At 43.2% G+C, this 25965-nt stretch overlaps 1 protein-coding gene across 2 annotated transcripts in view; it reads left to right on the forward strand.

Moving 5' to 3' along the window:
* LOC138672004 (transcription factor ETV7-like) overlaps positions 1-25293 on the forward strand; it is a 46617-nt gene extending 21324 nt beyond the window's left edge. Inside the window, exons 3-8 of one of the 2 annotated variants that reach the window (XM_069760093.1) lie at positions 360-524; positions 3233-3358; positions 5643-5759; positions 6537-6679; positions 19474-19574; positions 25050-25293. In XM_069760093.1, coding sequence (XP_069616194.1) covers positions 360-524; positions 3233-3358; positions 5643-5759; positions 6537-6679; positions 19474-19574; positions 25050-25149 — 752 coding nt within the window. In that variant the 3' untranslated portion in view covers positions 25150-25293. Of the gene's footprint in view, positions 1-359; positions 525-3232; positions 3359-5627; positions 5760-6536; positions 6680-19473; positions 19575-25049 lie in introns of both variants that reach the window. The other variant, XM_069760092.1, reaches the window with a different exon arrangement.
* Positions 25294-25965: the final 672 nt, after the last annotated feature.

Genomic DNA, 25965 nt, shown 5'->3' on the forward strand with positions numbered 1-25965 from the left:
TGCGCCAATGTCATCACTTTTATGACATGTCGCAAATGTATTCAAGGTCAACGTTTTCTAAGTTTCGGGCGGCAGTAAACTACTTTAAGCAGAGAAGATTCCCAACTCTATAACTAGGTCTTGAGAGATGTTTGGTTGCCAGATTTTGCTCCTCTAGGTTCAGGAGGTGCAGCAATGTGAAGTCCATGTATCTTAGAACCGATCTTTAGCTGACAACATGCAGAGCGTTCAGTATGGATGGTGACTTTTTCTATAGTATTTGGAGCCACCACTTGGAGAGAAGGCATATTTGACTTTTACTTTGGTAATCCCTCTTCTTGTTTTTGGAATTCTCATCATTTTCACGTTATGGATTTCAGGAATACATCCTTCCCTTTGGAGCAAGGATGATGTTATTCAGTGGCTACGGTGGGCAGAGGAAGAATACTCACTAAAGAAAGCAGATGACAGCAAGTTTATAATGAATGGAAGAGCTTTGTGTATTCTTAAAAAACTGGATTTTAAAGCCCGCTCTCCTAGTTCAGGTACTACATTGTCCACTGGTGTGTGCTTTAGCCTTGCCATATAAATATATTCTTTTTTTTATAATACATCATTCATTTTTTATGGTTTTCTATAAAATGCACATTTTTCAGTAGCTGGTGAATTGTTGTTAAAGGGTATTTTAATATTAAAGTATATTCTACCCAAGTAGGAGAAACTGATTTCAATTCCACTAGCACTAACATTTGGTGCACTAATAAAGTTGGCTCAAATATTGAAAAAGTATTATAAAATGAGTTGGCGTGTCTTTAACACCAAAGAAGTAAATTTTACAGATTGAGCAAAAATATGATACCAGGACTAAAAGCACCTATCATGGTGTGAAACATTCGCACCTTATAGAACAATAATGTTTTAAGATGAGTATTAATAATGAGCCAAGAAACTATAACAATGTTAGCAATAATACATATGGTGCTTGTTCTGTCTTCATACACGTTGATACAGTGTGTGATCCGACATACGGCATAAACCACTTCTGTCTCCCAAATAAGCAGACTGTTCTCTGTAGTCTAACTTGTTTATTGGTAAACATGAGCGTGGTAAAACTATAATAATACAAATGATATGCATAAGTATTAGGCCAAATAATAACACAGCTGATACTTTACAACTAATAGAAAAGTATACAGGATGATGCAATTTCTATATATAACTACATACAGTAAGGGTACCGTCACACAGTGAAATTTTGATCGCGACAACGGTACGATCCGTGACGCTCCAGCGTTGTAACAATATCGCTCCAGCGTCGTAGACTGCTGTCACACTTTGCAATGTACGACGCTGGAGCGATAATTTCATGACTTATGTGCGATGTAGAAGCCGTTGGTTACTATGCGCACATCGTATACGATATATGTTACACCATGCGATCATGCCGCCACAGCGGGACACTAGACGACGAAAGAAAGTTTCAAACGATCTGCTACGACGTACGATTCTCAGCGGGGTCCCTGATCGCAGGAGCGTGTCAGACATTGCGATATCGCTCGAACGTCACAGATATATCGCTCGAACGTCACGAATCGTGCCGTCGTAGCGATCAAAATTTCACTGTGTGACGGTACCCTTAGTCACAGATAATAGATTTCCTAAGTACTAGTTGCTATACAATAAATCACATTCTGTAGAACACAAAATTACAAAACAGAAGTAACAATCTTACCGGATAAACTTAACCAGGATGGCAAGTAAGTGAGATAATTCAGCACAGCACATGAACACGTGTGTCCCAGGAAGTACACAGGAAAGTAATGGAGTCGCTCTCTCCCAGCATACCTTGGTACAATCCCACAATGCAACACTCTAATTATTACTAAAACACAGGTTATAAATTTAACCACCACTAGATGGTGCTATAACACAGCAAAACCAAAACACTAATAGTAGTGAACTTTAATGCATAATTGGAACCATACTGTCCTTCCTAGAACGGACAGAACAGTGCTAAAAACAATTGGTTCCAATCCATGGAAAGCTGCCTCACTAGTCTGAATTTCTTATTAGCACCATATTTTATTTGTTTCGGCTGTATCAGTATGGCAGTGGCTCAGCTGTTTGGCAGAGCTAGGTTTGTCACAGAGTTCTATGCAGAGCTGGCCACAATACGGAGGGGTTGACTCAGCAATATAGCTGCATTGAGTTTGCCTCAAGAGCAAAGCTGAGAGCTGTGCAGCAGTGTTAACTTGCTGATTTAGTACAGTTGAGTTTGGAATCTGTCCAGCAACATAACAGTGTACACAGTGATGTAGAAGAACTGGGTTTGTCACAAGTCCAAGGCAGAGCTGACCAGAAGCACAGCAGAGCCCCTAGGTTCAAAGCCTTACCAGTCCTGAGTAATGCCAACTAACTGAATACTCATGCGGTGAGCTGCAGCCTAAGCTAGACTGTAAGGTTATGCTCACATGTTACGTTTTTGCAGAGTTTTTTCCGTAGACAAAACCTGCTCTCTTGGCATTAAAGAAGCTATGTCAAAAAAGCAGGTTAAGCTGAGTGTTTAATCCTTTTTTTGAGGCATTTTTGGAGCGTTTTTTTTAAGCTTTTGTCAGGGTATATTTGCCTCCTGTGAATGCTGATAAAGTTTAGTGCATAAAATCTGATTTAACTTCATCAGGTTTTTACACCCAAAAATGCCGCAAAACCTGATACGTGCACTTTTTGCAGCATTTTTGGCATTAACCATTGCTTTCAATTAGTGAAAAACACTGAAAGAAGTGACATACTGCAAAAACACAGCTCTTTGACAAATACATTTCTGAAATCTCATAGACTTTGCTGGTACTGTGAAACACAGCTGAAAAAAAAGACATTTAAAAAATGCTGCAAATATGCAACATGTGAACATAGCCTGACATCAGAGGTGTTTACATGGTGTGATGATAACCCGACGTGCTGAGGAGCCGATTGAGCTGGCACTGGATTTAGGAGAGGTAAGTAACAATAATGTAAATCCGAATGTCTATTACAGCTGATTAGCTTTTTTCCATGGTGACTTCATTCTGAACAACATGTCACACAAAATGTCAAAATTGTTAATCCAACTTACCCCAAATCTGCATTTTAGAAATCCTTTTTCTTGCTGTGTCTGTGTCACAGATCCAAACATGTACTTTGGACAGTATAGCTTGCAGAGACGTAGTTCATCCTACCGATATGAAAGCTAATAATGTACCTCTCTATCTTATAGGTGATGTGTTGTATGAATTACTACAGTGCATCAAGAATCACAGGCAAGGCTTGGTAAAGCAATCATTCTTCAGCCAGTGTGAAAGAAAAAATCCCCATCTTCAACGACAGATCTGCATAAGTACAAGTGAGAAATTCATTACTCTGTATGCTCTTATGTACTTTTTATACCATGAATATTAACATGTTAACCTGACCACAAATATGACTTCCCAAGCATGATCCAAGTAGTAACGTTTCTCCTTGTGGAAAGTGACATGCTAAGCATGCCGACATGAGGAGGCTTAAACCTGCAATGCTCCTCTGGGAAATATGCAAATAGTCTCTTCAGAGAGGAAGAGGACTAGAACTTTAGTGCCACCTATTGGAAGTCGCAATCCTAAAAGTCAATGTCAACCCTTTAATAACGAGCCTTGTGTCATGTGACAAGGCTCGTTAGAGAGTTGATATTGACTTTTAGGATTGCTACTTCCTATAGATAGCACTAGAGTTCTAGTTCTCTTCCTCTCTGAAGAGACTATTTGCATATTTCCCAAGCACGGAAAACCAGATATACATGACATCTAGTGATGAGCGAGTACGCTTCTCCTTTAACAGTTTGTCTTCGGCATGCTCGAAAACTATGTTCGAGTCCCCGCGCCTCCATGTCTCATGGCTGCTCGACAGCCACAACACATGCAGGGATTGTCTGTTTGTAAAGCAACGTCTGTATGTGTTGTGGCTGTCGAATAGCAATGTTTCATATTAAATCATTTAAATTCTAAGCAATTTGAATAATTTTAAAATGTGTATGTTATTTACCCTGTATTGTTCTTTTGATTCCCTCTAAGAAAGTCCACCTATTGTGCTCAGTGTTGGCGATCATGTTCCCAGTAGTTGGATTTTCTTGTACATGTACAGTGAAGCCTCCTGCTCTTGCGCAGGCCGACCAATATTTAGAGCAGTGTTTCCCAAACTCCAGTCCTCCCAGACTCCAACAGGTCATGCTTTCAGGATTTCCTTAGTATTGCACAGGTTATGGAAGTATCAGGAGTTCTCCCACTTGTGCAGCACTATGGAAATCCTGAAAACATGACCTGTTGGGAGCCGTGAGGACTGGAGTTTGGGAAATACTGATTTAGAGGATTTAGAGCAATAAACATGGTTTGGGTTCAAATCTCTTTTTTAAAAATCCTTATTAAAGATATATTTTGGAAAAAATTCTCGATGTATACATGAAACTGTCACACCTAGGTTATCTGTTTAATGGACCTATTAAATGGATGCCACCATAGCCTCTAGGTGACTTTTGCCACTGTTAGACCTCTGAAACTGACATCTGTCAACCACAGAAATCATGGTAGTCGGCATCCATCACCCCATGTAAACAGGATATGTTAGGCCGACCACATGCTTGCTGTTTAGGAACAGAATAATCATATTAATGAACATTCTAATCCCCATAGAGTTTTGTGGACCCTTTTGAATGGCATCATAAACGAGTAATGATTAAATTGTATGTGGGCAGAAATTGTCCAGAATAAAAAAGAGTTTTCCAACCATAGTTACAATATCTCCTTCTGGATATGTGCTGTGTTTGGCCCCTTTCACACATCAGTTTTTGTGGTACATGAGCTATCTGATATTTTTGGGATAAAATATGGACACTTGATGAATGTGCCTTGTCATAGCTTAAGGCTGCCGTCACACTAGCAGTATTTGGTCAGTATTTTACATGAGTATTTGTAAACCAAAACCAGGAGTGACGGCAGCCTAACAGTCACGGGTGGATCGGAGCTTCACCCATGGCAGTTAACCTATCAATCTCTTAGTATTTTCATAGTTTTACTGACCCTGAGAATCATATTACCAGGTCAGTTTTACCATCTAGTGAACATGGTAATAAAAAAAAATATGTGGAATTGCACTATTCTTTTCCATTTCAATGCAACTGGATTTTTTTCCCGCTTTCCAGTGCATTACATGATAAAATGAATGATGTCATTCAAAAGTACAACTCGTCCCTCAAAAAACAAGCAGAAAAATTAAAACGTTATCGCTCTTGGAAGAAGGGGAGAGAGAAAAAAAATAAATAAAAAAAAATTGCAAGGTTGTGAAAGGGTTAAAAAAAATTCTCAATTTATTTAGCATTGAGTATAAGAGTGATATGTAAAAATCTACCAAATTACACACTTCGGCAGTTATTAATGGTTGTTTGATTAATGCATTTGGGCAAATCATCAAGATGCACTGCTGGCAGCTCACTTTGCAATTGTTAACTGATGACATCCCAACTGTGCTTGATAAGAGACAAGCCTGAAGAGTAAAGACACTTAGGCCATGCAGGCTGCTCCCAGTAGCACGAGCACAAGTGAAATTTTGACTTGTGTGCTGATATAGACAATTCTTAATTACAGATCCTTTACCTCCAGCTCCTACGCAGAATAATGGACAAGATGTACCACTCAATCTATGCCAACGGACGCAAGGAACACAAACCAGGGAAAGGTCTGCAGAGGACATCGATTATCTGGATGGAAAAATAAAAGGTAAATTTGAAAATTGAGACTGCAGAAAATGTTTTGTTCAGGGCAGCTACGTATCAAACCAGACCTTTTCTGCAATGTAAGATAGGAGAACATGGCTTACACCAACCATTGCTCTGCCCTTGTCATTGGGGGTGCCCCACGCAGAGGGTCGTTTTAAGTAGTTATCATGTTGAACAAAGCTGGAGGAACAAAAAAAAATCTGAGCAGAGAAGGCAGGGGGAGACAAATAGAGAGCACCAGATAAGGTGACTGTACATAAGAAATGTATAGTGACATTTTTATTTCCCTGGTTGGAGCTCCGTTTTGATATCACATATGTCTAGCGACGATAATACCAAGACATGTGTGTGTATGTATATATACTTATTTATTAATGATAATATAGGAAGACATCTTTGAGATGACCTTCCAAACTGTATTGCATCTACTCCAGCAGATGTGTTTTTTTTAAAGATTTCACAAGCGCTCACTCTACGCTTTATTTTTATAATCTCTGGACTTTTAAAAGTCCCTTTAAAGAGCTTCTCCCTGAACAGAAAATAATGATCTGTCACAACTAGGCATTGAGGCTTACTTTCAATCAAAGATTTTGTCTCAATGTAATTTTTTTTTAATTGCAAAAATGTATTTATAGCGAAGCTTAAACTAATATTTGGTGTGTGTATATATATATATATACCGTATGTATACTGTATATATATATATATATATATATATATATATATATATTATGTCTATTACACAGAATAAGTCAGTAGTCTGTCATTGTGAATCCAGGTTGCAGGTTCCTGTGGGACTATTTGCATAAGCTTCTTGATGACAAGCGCTATGAATCATATATTAGGTGGGAAGATAAAGAACTGAAAGTCTTCAGAGTGGTGGATCCAAACAAACTTGCTGCATTCTGGGGAAATCATAAGGTATTTTCTATTCTAATTATACAGAACTATGATTACAAGAGCTTGCTACAAAAATTCACACACCGTACTTAAGGGTCTCAGGATTAACTATGGCCCCAATTCATAAAGACATGCATTTGCCACACCGGTCTTAATCAATTATCTACATCTTATAACTTCCGTGTGCCTTCGCCATAAATGTTTTTCCTGCCAAGGACTGATTTACGTTTCTGGCGTAGTTTATGCCCTCCACCATAGTAAATTATGATGAATTTGCCCAATAGGCTTCGCCTCACTCCACCCCACCACATCTCTTCTCACTTTTGTGGAACACGCCTACAGTAGGTCGGGCATGAAAACAAAACACCAAGAGTGGCAAAACTATTATGCAATTATGAGTCTGAGAAATATACTTTGATGAAAAGGGTCCTAAGTAGTGTTGAGCGATACTTTCCGATACCCAGAAGTATCGGTATCGGATTGGATCGGCCGATATCCAAAAAATATCGGATATCGCCGATACCGATACCCGATACCAATGCAAGTCAATGGGACACAAATATCGGAATGTAAATAAACCCTTTCTGTCCTTAAACATCCTGTTCCGGAGGGGGGAAGAGTTTGGGCGGTGCGTGGGTGGACACTGTGCGTGTCTGTGTGTGGGGGTGGGGTCTGTGCGGGCCTGCCAGGGATGTGTACCTGCCTACCGGGGCTCTCTTGGGCTCTGCGCGGCATGCAGGGTGTGTCTGTGCGGTGTGCGGGGTGTCTCTGCAGCGGCTGGGGTGTCTCTGCGGCGGGTGGGGTCTCTGTGCGGTGAGCGTGGTCTCTGTGCGGCGGGGTCTCTGTGGGGCGTGTGGGGTGTCTCTGCGGGGCATGCGGGGTGTCTGTGTGGCGTGTCTCTGTGCGGGGTCTCTGCGGGGTGTCTCTGTGGGGTCTCTGTGGCGTGCGGGGTGTCTCTGTGCAGGGTCTCTGCGGCGTGTCTCTGTGCGGGGTCTCTGCGGCGTGCGGGGTGTCTCAGTGCGGGCATTGTCCGATGGGACTACAAGTCCCATCGGACGATGCCTACCACACTGTGACAGCGATTGACACATTAGCCAATGATGGGACAGTAGTAGTCCCATCATCCGGCTAATGTGTTGAATGAAAAAAAAAAAAATACTCCATACATACTCCATGCATACTCCATACAATACATTCATACATTACATACATGACATACATATAGACATACAGTACATTAAACAGAGTTCATACTCACCATTACTTGTCATTTTGATCCCCGAAGCCAGTGTCAACTGTAGAAAGGGTGAAAAAAAACAAACAACCAATATACTCCCTGTCCGCAAAAATCCACGAGTGTCTCACAACGATCTCCCGTGGAGAACGGCAGCAACAGCTTGTGCGCAGAGGCGTAGCTAGAGCTTTTGCCGCCCGGGGCTGTTCCCGAGCTTGGCGCCCCCCCCCCCCCCCAGCAGGAATAAGACCTCAGATGGAGAAGTTAAATTGCTTCGCTGGTGAATGTTACCATCACATGATCGGGAGTGCAAAAAAAAACAAGTTCTGCTTACCTGACCGCGCTCCTGCTCTCTCCACGCAGCTGAAACGTGCACTCGCCGGCGACTGACAATGATGTCAGACGCCGGCGACATGCACACTGGGACTGACGTCAGCTGCCAGCCTCAGATTGGCTGGCGGCTGTTAACTATTGACGTTCGGGCGCGGGCCCGCACGTCAATAGCGTTAAACAGCTGCAGTGCCGGCCGCGGCCCGGTGACCCACCCCCAGGGCCGGCTCCAGGTTTTTGAGGGCCCCGGGCAAAAGAGTCTCAGTGGGTCCCCCCCCTTTAACACATACCACGATTCATGATGCCCAGATACGGCAGAGAAATCTAGGTATAGTACAATGCCAGATTTCACTTCTAACATGAGTGACAGCTATTGCAAATTCTACAGTGTATATATACAGGATAGGAGGAGTGGTACTGTGCAGTGTATATATACAGGGCAGTGATGGTACTGTGCAGTGTATATATACAGGATAGGAGGAGTGGTACTGTGCAGTGTATATATACAGGGCAGTGATGGTACTGTGCAGTGTATATATACAGGGCAGTGATGGTACTGTGCAGTGTATATATACAGGATAGGAGGAGTGGTACTGTGCAGTGTATATATACAGGATAGGAGGAGTGGTACTGTGCAGTGTATATATACAGGACAGGAGGAGTGGTACTGTGCAGTGTATATATACAGGGCAGTGATGGTACTGTGCAGTGTATATATACAGGATAGGAGGAGTGGTACTGTGCAGTGTATATATACAGGATAGGAGGAGTGGTACTGTGCAGTGTATATATACAGGACAGGAGGAGTGGTACTGTGCAGTGTATATATACAGGGCAGTGATGGTACTGTGCAGTGTATATATACAGGATAGGAGGAGTGGTACTGTGCAGTGTATATATACAGGACAGGAGGAGTGGTACTGTGCAGTGTATGTATACAGGACAGGAGGAGTGGTACTGTGCAGTGTATATATACAGGACAGGAGGAGTGGTACTGTGCAGTGTATATATACAGGGCAGTGATGGTACTGTGCAGTGTATATATACAGGACAGGAGGAGCGGTACTGTGCAGTGTATATATACAGGACAGGAGGAGTGGTACTGTGCAGTGTATATATACAGGGCAGTGATGGTACTGTGCAGTGTATATATACAGGATAGGAGGAGTGGTACTGTGCAGTGTATATATACAGGGCAGTGATGGTACTGTGCAGTGTATATATACAGGGCAGTGATGGTACTGTGCAGTGTATATATACAGGATAGGAGGAGTGGTACTGTGCAGTGTATATATACAGGATAGGAGGAGTGGTACTGTGCAGTGTATATATACAGGACAGGAGGAGTGGTACTGTGCAGTGTATATATACAGGGCAGTGATGGTACTGTGCAGTGTATATATACAGGATAGGAGGAGTGGTACTGTGCAGTGTATATATACAGGATAGGAGGAGTGGTACTGTGCAGTGTATATATACAGGACAGGAGGAGTGGTACTGTGCAGTGTATATATACAGGGCAGTGATGGTACTGTGCAGTGTATATATACAGGATAGGAGGAGTGGTACTGTGCAGTGTATATATACAGGACAGGAGGAGTGGTACTGTGCAGTGTATGTATACAGGACAGGAGGAGTGGTACTGTGCAGTGTATATATACAGGACAGGAGGAGTGGTACTGTGCAGTGTATATATACAGGACAGGAGGAGTGGTACTGTGCAGTGTATATATACAGGGCAGTGATGGTACTGTGCAGTGTATATATACAGGACAGGAGGAGCGGTACTGTGCAGTGTATATATACAGGACAGGAGGAGTGGTACTGTGCAGTGTATATATACAGGGCAGTGATGGTACTGTGCAGTGTATATATACAGGACAGGAGGAGCAGTACAGTGTAGTGTATATATACAGGACAGGAGGAGCAGTACAGTGTAGTGTATATATACAGGGCAGTGGTCCTGTGCAGTGTATATATACAGGGCAGTGGTCCTGTGCAGTGTATATATACAGGGCAGTGGTACGGTGCAGTGTATATATACAGGGCAGTGGTACGGTGCAGTGTATATATACAGGAGGAGTGGTACTGTGCAGTGTATATATGCAGGGGAGTGGTACTGTGCAGTGTATATATACAGGGCAGTGGTACGGTGCAGTGTATATATACAGGGCAGTGGTACGGTGCAGTGTATATATACAGGGCAGTGGTACTGTGCAGTGTATATATACAGGGCAGTGATACTGTGCAGTGTATATATACAGGGCAGTGGTACTGTGCAGTGTATATATACAGGGCAGTGATACTGTGCAGTGTATATATACAGGAGGAGTGGTACTGTGCAGTGTATATATACAGGGCAGTGATACTGTGCAGTGTATATATACAGGGCAGTGATACTGTGCAGTGTATATATACAGGGCAGTGGTCCTGTGCAGTGTATATATACAGGGCAGTGGTCCTGTGCAGTGTATATATACAGGGCAGTGGTACTGTGCAGTGTATATATACAGGGCAGTGGTACTGTGCAGTGTATATATACAGGAGGAGTGGTACTGTGCAGTGTATATATGCAGGGGAGTGGTACTGTGCAGTGTATATATACAGGGCAGTGATACGGTGCAGTGTATATATACAGGGCAGTGATACTGTGCAGTGTATATATACAGGAGGAGTGCTACTGTGCAGTGTATATATACAGGGCAGTGATACGGTGCAGTGTATATATACAGGGCAGTGGTACTGTGCAGTGTATATATACAGGAGGAGTGGTACTGTGCAGTGTATATATACAGGGCAGTGGTACGGTGCAGTGTATATATACAGGGCAGTGGTACGGTGCAGTGTATATATACAGGGCAGTGGTACTGTGCAGTGTATATATACAGGGCAGTGGTACTGTGCAGTGTATATATACAGGACAGGAGGAGCAGTACTGTGCAGTGTATATATACAGGGCAGTGATACTGTGCAGTGTATATATACAGGGCAGTGGTACTGTGCAGTGTATATATACAGGGCAGTGATACTGTGCAGTGTATATATACAGGAGGAGTGGTACTGTGCAGTGTATATATACAGGGCAGTGGTACGGTGCAGTGCATATATACAGGGCAGTGGTACGGTGCAGTGTATATATACAGGGCAGTGGTACTGTGCAGTGTATATATACAGGAGGAGTGGTACTGTGCAGTGTATATATACAGGGCAGTGGTACGGTGCAGTGCATATATACAGGGCAGTGGTACGGTGCAGTGTATATATACAGGGCAGTGGTACTGTGCAGTGTATATATACAGGGCAGTGGTACTGTGCAGTGTATATATACAGGACAGGAGGAGCAGTACTGTGCAGTGTATATATACAGGGCAGTGATACTGTGCAGTGTATATATACAGGGCAGTGGTACTGTGCAGTGTATATATACAGGGCAGTGATACTGTGCAGTGTATATATACAGGGCAGTGATACTGTGCAGTGTATATATACAGGAGGAGTGGTACTGTGCAGTGTATATATGCAGGGGAGTGGTACTGTGCAGTGTATATATACAGGGCAGTGATACTGTGCAGTGTATATATACAGGAGGAGTGGTACTGTGCAGTGTATATATGCAGGGGAGTGGTACTGTGCAGTGTATATATACAGGGCAGTGGTACGGTGCAGTGTATATATACAGGGCAGTGGTACTGTGCAGTGTATATATACAGGAGGAGTGGTACTGTGCAGTGTATATATACAGGGCAGTGGTACGGTGCAGTGTATATATACAGGGCAGTGGTACGGTGCAGTGTATATATACAGGGCAGTGGTACTGTGCAGTGTATATATACAGGGCAGTGGTACTGTGCAGTGTATATATACAGGACAGGAGGAGCAGTACTGTGCAGTGTATATATACAGGGCAGTGATACTGTGCAGTGTATATATACAGGGCAGTGGTACTGTGCAGTGTATATATACAGGACAGGAGGAGCAGTACTGTGCAGTGTATATATACAGGGCAGTGGTACTGTGCAGTGTATATATACAGGAGGAGTGGTACTGTGCAGTGTATATATGCAGGGGAGTGGTACTGTGCAGTGTATATATACAGGGCAGTGGTACGGTGCAGTGTATATATACAGGGCAGTGGTACTGTGCAGTGTGTATATACAGGAGGAGTGGTACTGTGCAGTGTATATATGCAGGGGAGTGGTACTGTGCAGTGTATATATACAGGGCAGTGGTATTGTGCAGTGTATATATACAGGGCAGTGGTACTGTGCAGTGTATATATACAGGACAGGAGGAGCAGTACTGTGCAGTGTATATATACAGGGCAGTGGTACTGTGCAGTGTATATATACAGGAGGAGTGGTACTGTGCAGTGTATATATGCAGGGGAGTGGTACTGTGCAGTGTATATATACAGGGCAGTGGTACGGTGCAGTGTATATATACAGGGCAGTGGTACTGTGCAGTGTATATATACAGGGCAGTGGTACTGTGCAGTGTATATATACAGGACAGGAGGAGTGGTACTGTGCAGTGTATATATACAGGGCAGTGGTACTGTGCAGTGTATATATACAGGAGGAGCAGTACTGTGCAGTGTATATATACAGGGCAGTGGTCCTGTGCAGTGTATATAGACAGGGCAGTGGTCCTGTGCAGTGTATATAGACAGGGCAGTGGTACTGTGCAGTGTATATATACAGGAGAGTGATGGCACTGTGCAGTGTATATATTTCAGCAGCCGCCCAGGCCCCCAGCACCTGTCCTGTATATATATTATATATACTGTCATGCAGGCTGTACAGATACAGTATATACATATACAGGACAGGTGCTGGGGGCCTGGGCGGCTGCTGAAGTATATAATATACAGTATATCAGCTGTGGCCGCCCCAGGTCACCCAGACTGTCAGAATACCTCAGGGCGGCAAGGAGCTCCTCCGGAATCTGCATCTGTCCTGATAAGTTCAGCAGCCAGCGAGGGACGGGCGGGAGAGCAGAGCAGGAGAACTCTCCTACCACAAAGAATGTCACCCTGGCTGCATTCTTAACCCCGATGTGCCTGCACTGCCTGGCCCTGCACTCACTGAAAAGATGCTTGTGCCAGCAGGGCTAGATGCCCGCCCCCCGCATTGTGCCGCCCGGGGCGGCCCGCCCCCCCGCACCACCCTTCCTATGCCACTGCTTGTGCGACCGCTCTCCAGGAGCCCCAGAAACACAATGATGGGAGGAAGGGATTCCACTGCCGCTGTAAAAAAAATAGTCCCTAGCCTCACTTATGGCATTGCTGTATGAGAAATTTTCCCACGCAGCAATTGCCATAAAGTGAGACTTTGAACTATAGTAACCTCAGTGATGCACTGCAGGAGCCATTGTCTCCTGTCAGTGTGTCACTGAGGGTCCTATAGAGCAGTGACATCACCCGATGTCACTGTTCTATAAGGGAGATCGTCGTGGGACACTCGTTATTAATTGGACTACGGCGGACAGGTAGTATACGGTTTATTATTTTACGTTTTTTTGCAGGCGCTGAAGTATGGTAAGTATGGTTCAATTAAGAATATTGAAATACTTTTTTCCCGAATGTGTGCGTGTTTTATTAACCTTTTCTGACTATTGGATTAATAATAGATAGGCGTCTTATTGACGCTTCTCCATTATTAACCCGCCTTAATGTCACCTTACAATAGCAAGGTGACATTAACTCCTTATTACCCCATATCCCACCACTACACGGGAGTGGGAAGAGAGGTGCTAAGTGCCAGAATTGGTGCATCTTACAGATGTGCCATTTCTGGGGCGGCTGCGGACTGGTGTTTGTAGCCGGGGGGCCAATATCCATGGCCCCTCTCTAGGCTATGAATATGAGCCCGCAGCTGTCTGCGTAGCCTTTCTGGCTATAAAATATAGGGGGACCCCACGTAATTTTTTGGGGGGATCCCCCTATTTTAATAGCCAGTAAAGATTACGCAGACAGCTGCAGGTTGATATTCATAGCAGGCTACAAATATTGGCCCCCAGCCGTTGGCTTTCCCCCTCTGGCGCAGAAAATTACGCCGTTTTTTTCCGCTTTCTTTTTTTTTTTTTTTTTTTAAATTCAACGCTCATTAAGGCCTCTTTCACTCCTGCGTCAGGCCGACATACCGACGCACGTTGTGAAATTTGTGCACGATGTGGGCAGCGGATGCAGTTTTACAACGCATCCGCTGCCCATTCTGAAGTGCGGGGAGGAGGGGGCGGAGTTTCTGCCACACCTGCGCGGTAGAAAATGGCGGGCGCGACGGCCAAAAAAAAGTTCACTTGAACATTTTCTCGTGCCGACGGTCCGCCAAAACACAACAGATCGGTTGCACGACAGACGCGAGGTGTGACCATCCGTCGTGATCCGTCGCTAATACAAGTTTATGGGTACAAAACGCATCCAGCGAGCACATTTGCAGGATCCGTTTTTTCCGCCGGATCTTTTTTTTTCCGCCAGATCCGTTTTTTTCTCATAGAGTTGTATGAGCGCCAGATTGCGCCTGATAGCCACACGTTTCATCCGTTTTTTGCAGGATCCATCAAAAAAGCTGTTTCCGCCAGATGGAAAACACATACAGAGGAACGTTTTTTCTGTCCGTCGAAATAACGCATAGTGACGGATCCAGCAAAAAACAGATGAAACGTGTGGCCATCAGGTGCACTCTGGCGCTAATACAACTCTATGAGAAAAAAACGGATCTGACGGAAAAAAAAGGATCCGGTGGTAAAAAAACGATCTGGTGGAAAAAAACGGATACGGCAGAAAAAACGGATCCTGCAAATGTGCTCGCAGGATGGGTTTTGTACCCATAGACTTGTATTAGCAACGGATCGCGACGGATGGTCACACGTCGCGTCTGTCGTGCAACGGGTCTGTCGTGTTTTGGCGGACCGTCGGCACAAAAAAACGTTCAAGTGAACATTTTTTGGCCGTCGCGGCAGAAACTCCGCCCCCTCTTCCCCGGACTTCAGAATGGGCAGCGGATGCGTTGAAAAACTGCATCCGCTGCCCACATCGTGCACAAATTTCACAACGTGCATCGGTACGTCGGCCCGATGCATAGCGACGGACCGTTATCGATGCAAGAGTGAAAGAGACCTTAATGAGCGTTGAATTTAAAAAAAAAAAGAAAGCGGAAAAAAACAGCGTGGGCTCCCGCGCATTTTTCTGCCCCAGAGGGGAAAGCTGTCGGCCGGGGGCCAATATTTGTAGCCTGCTATGAATATCAGCCCGCAGCTGTCTGCGTAGCCTTTACTGGCTATTAAAATAGGGGGACCCCCCAAAAAATGACGTTGGGTCCCCCTATATTTTATAGCCAGAAAGGCTATGCAGACAGCTGCAGGCTGATGTTCATAGCCTAGATAGGGGCCATGGATTTTGCTCCCCCCGGCTACAAATACCAATGCTAGTCCTAAGTGAATAGAAAATTAGCCCAATGGATCATCTGTTTATCCATAAAACCCACATTCTGGTAAAACTGGTTATTTACTCAGGTACCTGCACAACCTCTGGACTTTGAGATATAGCATGGTTTTTGGGGGTTTGTCTGTTTGTTTGTTTTTTAGTTTTTTTTTTTACCACAGAAGAATCTTATAATGTACGAGTGTGAGTGAGAGAGAGAGGGTGTCATTCACATGGTTCATTGAAAAACATTCAATATTAATTGATTTTTATTTATTTAATCCTAGACTTATCCTGAACTTAAGAATTCAGTTGAAATTGATTGATTTACAGTCTTCATCATAAGAGCGTGCAAACTGATAAAGCTGTCAGTTACAGAATAGGACTGCCCTCTTCACTCTTCGTCCACGTTCGTATTAACTCAGTTAATTATAGCAGTTTTTCTCAAACAAATTGTTATTAGAAAAACTGAGTATTTTCTAAATTATTACTATAAAAAATGTTCTACTTCACATCAGAATTTTTTTGGGCAAGAGGGGAAGATAGTTTGGTCTGTTTATTCCTTTTCTTTTTGGTGATATAATACAATAGAATTGATTCATAATTTTTTTCTCATAAATTTACTTAAAAGGAAAATTAATAGATGGTGAAATGGTTTTGATTAATGCAGAAATTTTCCCTGCGTTTAGGTGGGTGCTAGAACTTTTCAAATAATGTTGATATTTTATCCAATGTGTAGGATTGCAGATATGAAGACAGACACAGTTGCTCTAAAAGGGTTTACCCAAAGGACCCAATACACATTAGATAACTGTGGGATGATCGATCGTTTGGCCAACAGCTTTCTATCTTGTCACTCCCTTACTGTGTCCTCTATGGCTCTCACTGGGGTTAAATGATGATGCTTGGAAGCCAAGACCCCACCCACACAATACTTTTATTGGCTGGTTATAGGTGGGCGGGATATTGGCTGTGATGAATTTATCTTAAATATGTGTTCACTTGCTGTGAATATATATTTAACAGGGATCCATTTGAGATCCAAAAGAGCCACACTATTTGGTGAGCGGAGCAAAGTTATCCAGATCACCAAAAAGAGCCGGACACTTCGTGTCACTGACCTAGACTGCGGCCAGGAGTACCTGCAGACCACTTCTGTGAGAAAGGCAGGTCACATCCAGCCTTCACAACATGAGCGAGAGACAACAGTTAGAAGACTGCTCTGAGATATGTGGCAGAGCGCACATCAGAACAGCAAAGTTTTGGAAAAGTCTTCTGAACGTTGCTACTTTGGACTCAGAAGACTACAGTCATGGGGACTAGAGATGAGAGAACATCGTCGGTTCCCTCCTTAGTCGGCAAGCTATAGCACTTACTGAAGAAGCAGCTGCATCGGGAACCCGGATACCTGGAGTGCTCCCGATAATCATTTGTTTGGTGCCGCAGCTGCATGTGTCATGGCTGTGTGACAGGCACAACACACAAGCTCTCAATGCATGTGTTGTGACAGCGAACAGCTGATTATCAGGAGCGCTCCAGGTAACCAAGTTCCCGATGCAGCTTCTTCGTTAAGTGCCATTAGTGCACCCGTTACGACCGTGGGGTACTCTGAACCAAGCCGGTTCCTAAAGGGATGTGTCACGGCAGCAGTGACCCGGTCCGTGGCCCTGGGTGGTGTCCAATAAAAGGGATGAATGGAAATGAGAATAAAGTCTAATGTAGTAGTGTTCGTGATGCCACCTGTGGTACTCGGCCAGGGATGGCCGACACTGCTTAAATGGGTCCACTGGGGATGATGGTATTGCAGCAGAGCTGGTATAGCTCCCCCCAGGTAGAGCTTAGTCCCCAGGGCTCCCAGTGCAATTGGTAAGGATAATAGATGGTGAAGTGCAGGAAAGAATTGGAGGACACCTTTTACTGGTGAAGTTCAGGTACAGGTTACAGGTGATCTTGGAAGCGATTCGGAATCCCCCTAGCCAGGTGGGGTTGGAAGCCTTCCTTTCTGCGCTGTATTCTCTGTCCCTTGCTGCCTGAGGTTTCACACAAGGTCCTCTCTCAATCTGTCCTTTTTAGTAGACACTACCCGCATGGCAGGCAGCTCAAGCCTTTTTACAGGTGTCCCTCTCTTATGGTGATTCCGGGCTCTAATCTGCTGTTGTGCCTTTGGGTGTAATTGTGGCCAGGAGACTTGGAATTTCCTGCCTGCCAGTTTCTGCTGTGTGGCATACAGTTCCCGCACAACCTCGGACTCCCCGCGTCCGGTTTCTTGTGCTTAATCCTGAAGGGAGCCCACTTGCTGCTCCACTCCACTTTCTCTCTCCTCCTGTGTCTCCTTCTCCCCTCACTGTCTCCTACAAGCTCTCCTAACTCCTCCTCCAGCCAGAATATATATAGGGAAGCTACCCTGAAACCGGGTCTACAGCTCCCCCTTCTGGCCTGGAGTCAGAAAAGTGTTGTATGAAAGTGTTACCTGCTAAGGGGATCCTTCTCGCTTCCAGGCATGGCATCACCCTCCCTGTGAAGAAGGCAATACTATGGTGACAACCGGATTCCTGGGGTGTCACACTATAGCTTGCCGAATAAGGAGAGAGCCGATGATGTTCGCGTATCTCTAGTGGGGACCAATAGAAATGTCTGTTGCAGCAGCGTGCAATAATCCCATGAGAATGATGCATATTCGAGGCTATATTGAAGCAGTCACAATGACTGACAGATGCAGAGAGGTTCACTGTGGTACATCCACAAAAGTGGCACATGATTGGGGCAGCCTGTGGCAGAGGTTTTCCCTCTAGAAAACCATGGCAGCATAAGACAAGTTGTGTCTGATTCAGTGCAACTACTGCAGAGGAAAGATCCCATAAACCCTGTTTAAAGGTCGCACCGTTAGGTTATGTTCACACAATCATATTTTTGATCCGAGTACTCTCCGTGGAAGAAATTGATTGCACTAAGACCAATGCTACTCAATAGGATTGTTAAGTGGAGCATTTTCTTTTCCATAGGCAGAATGTCCACGTGAATACAACTGCAGCATGCCCTAGTCTCTTCAGATGACACTCGCCTATTCAAAACTATGGGTGGCAACAAAAATTTGGATCCCCTATGGTTCATCCGTGTAGCATCTGATTTCTACAGACACATTGCCATTTTTAACATAATGAACTGTTTTTGGTTTTGTAAATGTGAAAAACTGCTGATATATAAAAATGAATGCAATATGGATTGCATGCGGGTGACAATACAAAGGAAAAATTATCTTTTTTTTCTGAATGAAAATCAGACGATTTTTTTTTATACACTTATGTAAGTAGCCTTGGACAGACATTTTTGGAAGCCTCTGTCACATCCTGCACACAATAGCCAGACATCTGTACTCTCAAGTATATCATTGCTAAACACACTCATTAAAAAACCAATCATTTTAGCACTAAATAAGAGAGAGCATTTTTAAAATTTTTCATCTTGACTATATATGAGAAAATATATATATATATATATTTTTTTTTATTTTAGTTTTTCATTATAAGATAAGGCCGGATATATTGGAGCGAGATAGGAGCGCAGTGCAGGGACTGACCGGCAGCTCTTCTTACCCGAGCGTGACAGCTTCATAGAATTACATGCAGCTGTTACAATCAGGTCTGAGAGCCGGTGGCCAGTCCGTGCGTTGTGTTCCTATCTCGCTCCGATTTATGCAGCCATCTGAGTCTTATTCCTATTTTATTAATGTGATTTAAATAAATGGCAAATGTAAGCATGAGAATATTATCATAGGATGCAAAAATAGACCACAACCATAGAAAGAATAAATGGTTCTACTGTTTTGTGCAGAATCGCCCAAAAATGACCTATGAGAAAATGTCAAGAGCCCTGAGACAGTACTACAAAATAAACCTTTTAAAGAAAGAGTCTGGAAAGAAGCTAACCTTCAGGTAAATATTCATCAGACAAATAAGTTTGTTTCTCTTTGGTTTAAAGGGGCAGTCCAGTGAAAATAAGTTATCACCTTTCCGCAGGTTGACTTGCTGATCAGTGCGTGTCCATCTGCTGGCACCTGCACTGGTTGACAGAGAACTAATAGAGCTGCGGTCAAGCAGTTCCTCAATTGTCTGGTTAATGTGGGCCCAGGTAGTCTGACCCCCACTGATCAACAAGTTATCACCTATCCCGTGGACAGTCTCAGTATGCAAAAATACTCGGCAATACTTGATATATAGGGTATATTATAGGGTTGAAAAATATATCTTTTGAGAACCTGTCACCAAACAACAAATTGTTTTCAAAGGCCCTAAAACGTGGTCTGTAGTACAACATTGTAACATTTGCATAGTGTATTTGCTAATAAGTCATATGTTCTTCTAGTTAAACCACAAGAAAAGATTCCTTAAAGAAGCATTCCTCCCTTCAAAGTTTTTTTTCCTCTTAATACATTGCAGTAATCATATGATATAGCACTGTGTACTTAAAATTTCTCATTTTGCCTTTCTACCCAGACAATTCTTCTCTGTTCCATTAGGTTTATGACATTATGTGATTAAAAAAAGATGAGCTGAATCCTTCTAAGCTCTATGTAGAAACAGGAGGGCAATTTTCTTTGCAAAAGTCCCTGGCAGAGGGAGAAGCTGGGTCAGGAATAGAACAGGGGAATGATTTGTGTAGGGAAGAGAGACTTCCGGTTTCTACATACAGCAGAGAAAAGAGAAGAATTATCTGGGTAGAAAGGCAAAATGAGTAATTGTAAGTACACAGTGCAATATAATATGACTGCAATATATTAGGAGGATAAAAGCTTTAAAAGGAGTGCTTGTTTAATGATCCTTGTAACGCTATGTACAATTTTATTTAGAAGAGCATGAAAACTGCTGATAATGCTGATATTACACATGCAGGTTTTGAGCAACACAGGATTGCGTAGAAAAGAAAGGCGAAATATCAGATTTTTTTTTTCTAGGTTCTTTCCCCTTTTTGGCCCCACATCTACGTTTGGCTCAAAAACTGCCACAAAAACTGCATGTGTTTCTTAGCCACTGTGTTACTTTCATTGCGCACTGACATGGTGCTCCTATGTCAGCTCTAAAGACACGTGACAAGTTGACAGGTGAGCACGCTCTTGCTGGCTCATCACTGACAGTGTGCTACCTTACCAGCTCTAAAAAGAAGTGAAAAGCCAGCAGGAGGGCGCTATAGAAAACCGGCGAATGATCAGTATAGTAGAGAATAGCCCAGCCCCTTATAGGGCAGTCCCTGATGACGATCCGGTTACCTGTAGCTTAAAGGAAACCTGACAGCTGATCCAGTAGTAGGTATCCATCCCTAAGATCTTGTATTGGGAGAGACCTATCACTCAAGGGGAGAAGGCGCTTGGGACTCGCCTGTCCATCTAGTCTCCCAGGAGGCTATTAAACTATGTTTTCGCTGAAATGGCGTATCAGAGTTAAATATACAGTGGGGCAAAAAAGTATTTAGTCAGTCAGCAATAGTGCAAGTTCCACCACTTAAAAAGATGAGAGGCGTCTGTAATTTACATCATAGGTAGACCTCAACTATGGGAGACAAACTGAGGAAAAAAAATCCAGAAAATCACATTGTCTGTTTTTTTAACATTTTATTTGCATATTATGGTGGAAAATAAGTATTTGGTCAGAACCAAAATTTCATCTCAATACTTTGTAATATATCCTTTGTTGGCAATGACAGAGGTCAAACGTTTTCTGTAAGTCTTCACAAGGTTGCCACACACTGTTGTTGGTATGTTGGCCCATTCCTCCATGCAGATCTCCTCTAGAGCAGTGATGTTTTTGGCTTTTCGCTTGGCAACACGGACTTTCAACTCCCTCCAAAGGTTTTCTATAGGGTTGAGATCTGGAGACTGGCTAGGCCACTCCAGGACCTTGAAATGCTTCTTATGAAGCCACTCCTTTGTTGCCCTGGTGGTGTGCTTTGGATCATTGTCATGTTGAAAGACCCAGCCACTTCATCTTCAATGCCCTTGCTGATGGAAGGAGGTTTGCACTCAAAATCTCACGATACATGGCCCCATTCATTCTTTCATGTACCCGGATCAGTCGTCCTGGCCCCTTTGTAGAGAAACAGCCCCAAATCTGGTAGACTGGGACGATATCCTCAGAAATAAGAATACAGATAATAAATGGGAAATGTTTAAGAACATCCTAAATAGGCAGTGTAAGCGGTTTATACCTTGTGGGAATAAAAGGACTAGAAATAGGAAAAACCCAATGTGGCTAAACAAAGTAGTAAGACAGGCAATTAACAGTAAAAAGAAAGCATTTGCACTACTAAAGCAGGATGGCACCATTGAAGCTCTAAAAAACTATAGGGAGAAAAATACTTTATCTAAAAAACTAATTAAAGCTGCCAAAAAGGAAACAGAGAAGCACATTGCTAAGGAGAGTAAAACTAATCCCAAACTGTTCTTCAACTATATCAATAGTAAAAGAATAAAAACTGAAAATGTAGGCCCCTTAAAAAATAGTGAGGAAAGAATGGTTGTAGATGACGAGGAAAAAGCTAACATATTAAACACCTTCTTCTCCACGGTGGAAAATGAAATGCTAGGTGAAATCCCAAGAAACAATGAAAACCCTATATTAAGGGTCACCAATCTAACCCAAGAAGAGGTGCGAAACCGGCTAAATAAGATTAAAATAGATAAATCTCCGGGTCCGGATGGCATACACCCACGAGTACTAAGAGAACTAAGTAATGTAATAGATAAACCATTATTTCTTATTTTTAGGGACTCTATAGTGACAGGGTCTGTTCCGCAGGACTGGCGCATAGCAAATGTGGTGCCAATATTCAAAAAGGGCTCTAAAAGTGAACCTGGAAATTATAGGCCAGTAAGTCTAACCTCTATTGTTGGTAAAATATTTGAAGGGTTTCTGAGGGATGTTATTCTGGATTATCTCAATGAGAATAACTGTTTAACTCCATATCAGCATGGGTTTATGAGAAATCGCTCCTGTCAAACCAATCTAATCAGTTTTTATGAAGAGGTAAGCTATAGGCTGGACCACGGTGAGTCATTGGACGTGGTATATCTCGATTTTTCCAAAGCGTTTGATACCGTGCCGCACAAGAGGTTGGTACACAAAATGAGAATGCTTGGTCTGGGGGAAAATGTGTGTAAATGGGTGAGTAACTGGCTTAGTGATAGAAAGCAGAGGGTGGTTATAAATGGTATAGTCTCTAACTGGGTTGCTGTGACCAGTGGGGTACCGCAGGGGTCGGTATTAGGACCTGTTCTCTTCAACATATTCATTAATGATCTGGTAGAAGGTTTACACAGTAAAATATCGATATTTGCAGATGATACAAAACTATGTAAAGCAGTTAATACAAGAGAAGATAGTATACTGCTACAGATGGATCTGGATAAGTTGGAAACTTGGGCTGAAAGGTGGCAGATGAGGTTTAACAATAATAAATGTAAGGTTATACACATGGGAAGAAGGAATCAATATCACCATTACACACTGAATGGGAAACCACTGGGTAAATCTGACAGGGAGAAGGACTTGGGGATCCTAGTTAATGATAAACTTACCTGGAGCAGCCAGTGCCAGGCAGCAGCTGCCAAGGCAAACAGGATCATGGGGTGCATTAAAAGAGGTCTGGATACACATGATGAGAGCATTATACTGCCTCTGTACAAATCCCTAGTTAGACCGCACATGGAGTACTGTGTCCAGTTTTGGGCACCGGTGCTCAGGAAGGATATAATGGAACTAGAGAGAGTACAAAGGAGGGCAACAAAATTAATAAAGGGGATGGGAGAACTACAATACCCAGATAGATTAGCAAAATTAGGATTATTTAGTCTAGAAAAAAGACGACGGAGGGGCGATCTAATAACCATGTATAAGTATATAAGGGGACAATACAAATATCTCGCTGAGGATCTGTTTATACCAAGGAAGGTGACGGGCACAAGGGGGCATTCTTTGCGTCTGGAGGAGAGAAGGTTTTTCCACCAACATAAAAGAGGATTCTTTACTGTTAGGGCAGTGAGAATCTGGAATTGCTTGCCTGAGGAGGTGGTGATGGCGAACTCAGTCGAGGAGTTCAAGAGAGGCCTGGATGTCTTCCTGGAGCAGAACAATATTGTATCATACAATTAGGTTCTGTAGAAGGACGTAGATCTGGGGATTTATTATGATGGAATATAGGCTGAACTGGATGGACAAATGTCTTTTTTCGGCCTTACTAACTATGTTACTATGTATGTTACTATGTTTCCACCACCATGCTTTACAGTAGGTATGGTGTTTGATGGATGCAACTCAGTATTCTTTTTCCTCCAAACACGACAAGTTGTGTTTCTACCAAACAGTTCCAGTTTGGTTTCATCAGACCATAGGACATTCTCCCAAAACTCCTTTGGATCATCCAAATGTTCTCTAGCAAACTTCAGACGGGCCCGGACATGTACTGGCTTAAGCAGTGGGACACGTCTGGCACTGCAGGATCTGAGTCCATGGTGGCGTAGTGTGTTACTTATGGTAGGCCTTGTTACATTGGTCCCAGCTCTCTGCAGTTCATTCACTAGGTCCCCCCGCGTGGTTCTGGGATTTTTGCTCACCGTTCTTGTGATCATTCTGACCCCACGGGGTGGGATTTTGCGTGGAGCCCCAGATCGAGGGAGATTATCAGTGGTCTTGTATGTCTTCCATTTTCTAATTATTGCTCCCACTGTTGATTTCTGCACTCCAAGCTGGTTGGCTATTGCAGATTCAGTCTTCCCAGCCTGGTGCAGGGCTACAATTTTGTTTCTGGTGTCCTTTGACAGCTCTTTGGTCTTCACCATAGTGGAGTTTGGAGTCAGACTGTTTGAGGGTGTGCACAGGTGTCTTTTTATACTGATAACAAGTTTAAACAGGTGCCATTACTACAGGTAATGAGTGGAGGAAAGAGGAGACTCTTAAAGAAGAAGTTACAGGTCTGTGAGAGCCAGAAATCTTGATTGTTTGTTTCTGACCAAATACTTATTTTCCACCATAATATGCAAATAAAATGTTAAAAAAACAGACAATGTGATTTTCTGGATTTTTTTTTCTCAGTTTGTCTCCCATAATTGAGGTCTACCTATGATGCAAATTACAGACGCCTCTCATCTTTTTAAGTGGTGGAACTTGCACTATTGCTGACTGACTAAATACTTTTTTGCCCCACTGTATATGGCTGAAATCACACAGCCAGCATCTGATACATACTGCCCGCTCCATGGGTGGCATGTATCAGCTGCCAGGTTCCCTTTAATTACTTTACACTTTGGATTGGTCAGCTGTTTTACCTCATTTTAAATTTGAACATGTTTACGTATGAAATAAATGTAAAAGAAAATGTAGAACCCGAATAATTCAATAATATACAACTTTTTTTTTTAGGTTTCTGAGGTCACCCAGAGGGAGACCTGAATCACAGCAAATTCTGGAATTGCAAGACACAGATGATTCTTGTGAGGATGTCCTTGCTATTTCACCTTGAGATAAATTGTCCTAAAGGAGCCTTTAAGTCTGAAGTTTATTGTATGTAAATAAATATATTATAAATCTATCAGACTATACCAGAGGTGGGCAATACATTTTCCCAAGGGGCCACATGAGAGACTGTGACTGTTGAGGAGGGCCGAACTAATAGGCTGAAATTAATTCTGCTCAGTATTAATATTACCATAATATAATCACTATTTTATACTAATAGTAATTGAATCAATTAATATTGAATAGAATCAAGTATGCTGACACTGTATATACAATAGGAAGCCCCTCATAGCTCCCATATATACATTATGATTCCACTCACATAGCACCCCATATATACAGTATGATCCCCCAGACATCCCTCATATACACAGTATGAGCCTCGCCTCCATATAGCATGAGTCCCCACACATAGACCCCCTATATACAGTATGATCCCACACACAGCACCCACTATATACATTATGAGCCCCCACAGTCTCATATATACAGTATGAGTCCACACACTGCCCCCCACATATACAGCATGAGCCCACACAGGCTTTATACACAGTATGACCACCCATATACAGTATGAGTCCACACATTGGATCCTATATACAGTCTGAGCCCCCTACGTACAGTATGAACTTACACATAGGCCCTATATACAGCATGAGCAACACATAGCCTCCCTATATACAGCATGAGCAACACATAGCTGTTACGTACGCTGCGCACGTTGCGCATACTTACCCGGCTTCTCCCGTCCCTTGGCGCACTCGCGATCCTGTCCAGCGCCGCTCTGCTTCCTCCTTCGCCGGCTCTCGGCGTCTGGTCC

This window comes from Ranitomeya imitator, chromosome 3 (assembly GCF_032444005.1).
Source record: "Ranitomeya imitator isolate aRanImi1 chromosome 3, aRanImi1.pri, whole genome shotgun sequence".
Classification (NCBI taxonomy): Eukaryota; Metazoa; Chordata; class Amphibia; order Anura; family Dendrobatidae; genus Ranitomeya; species Ranitomeya imitator.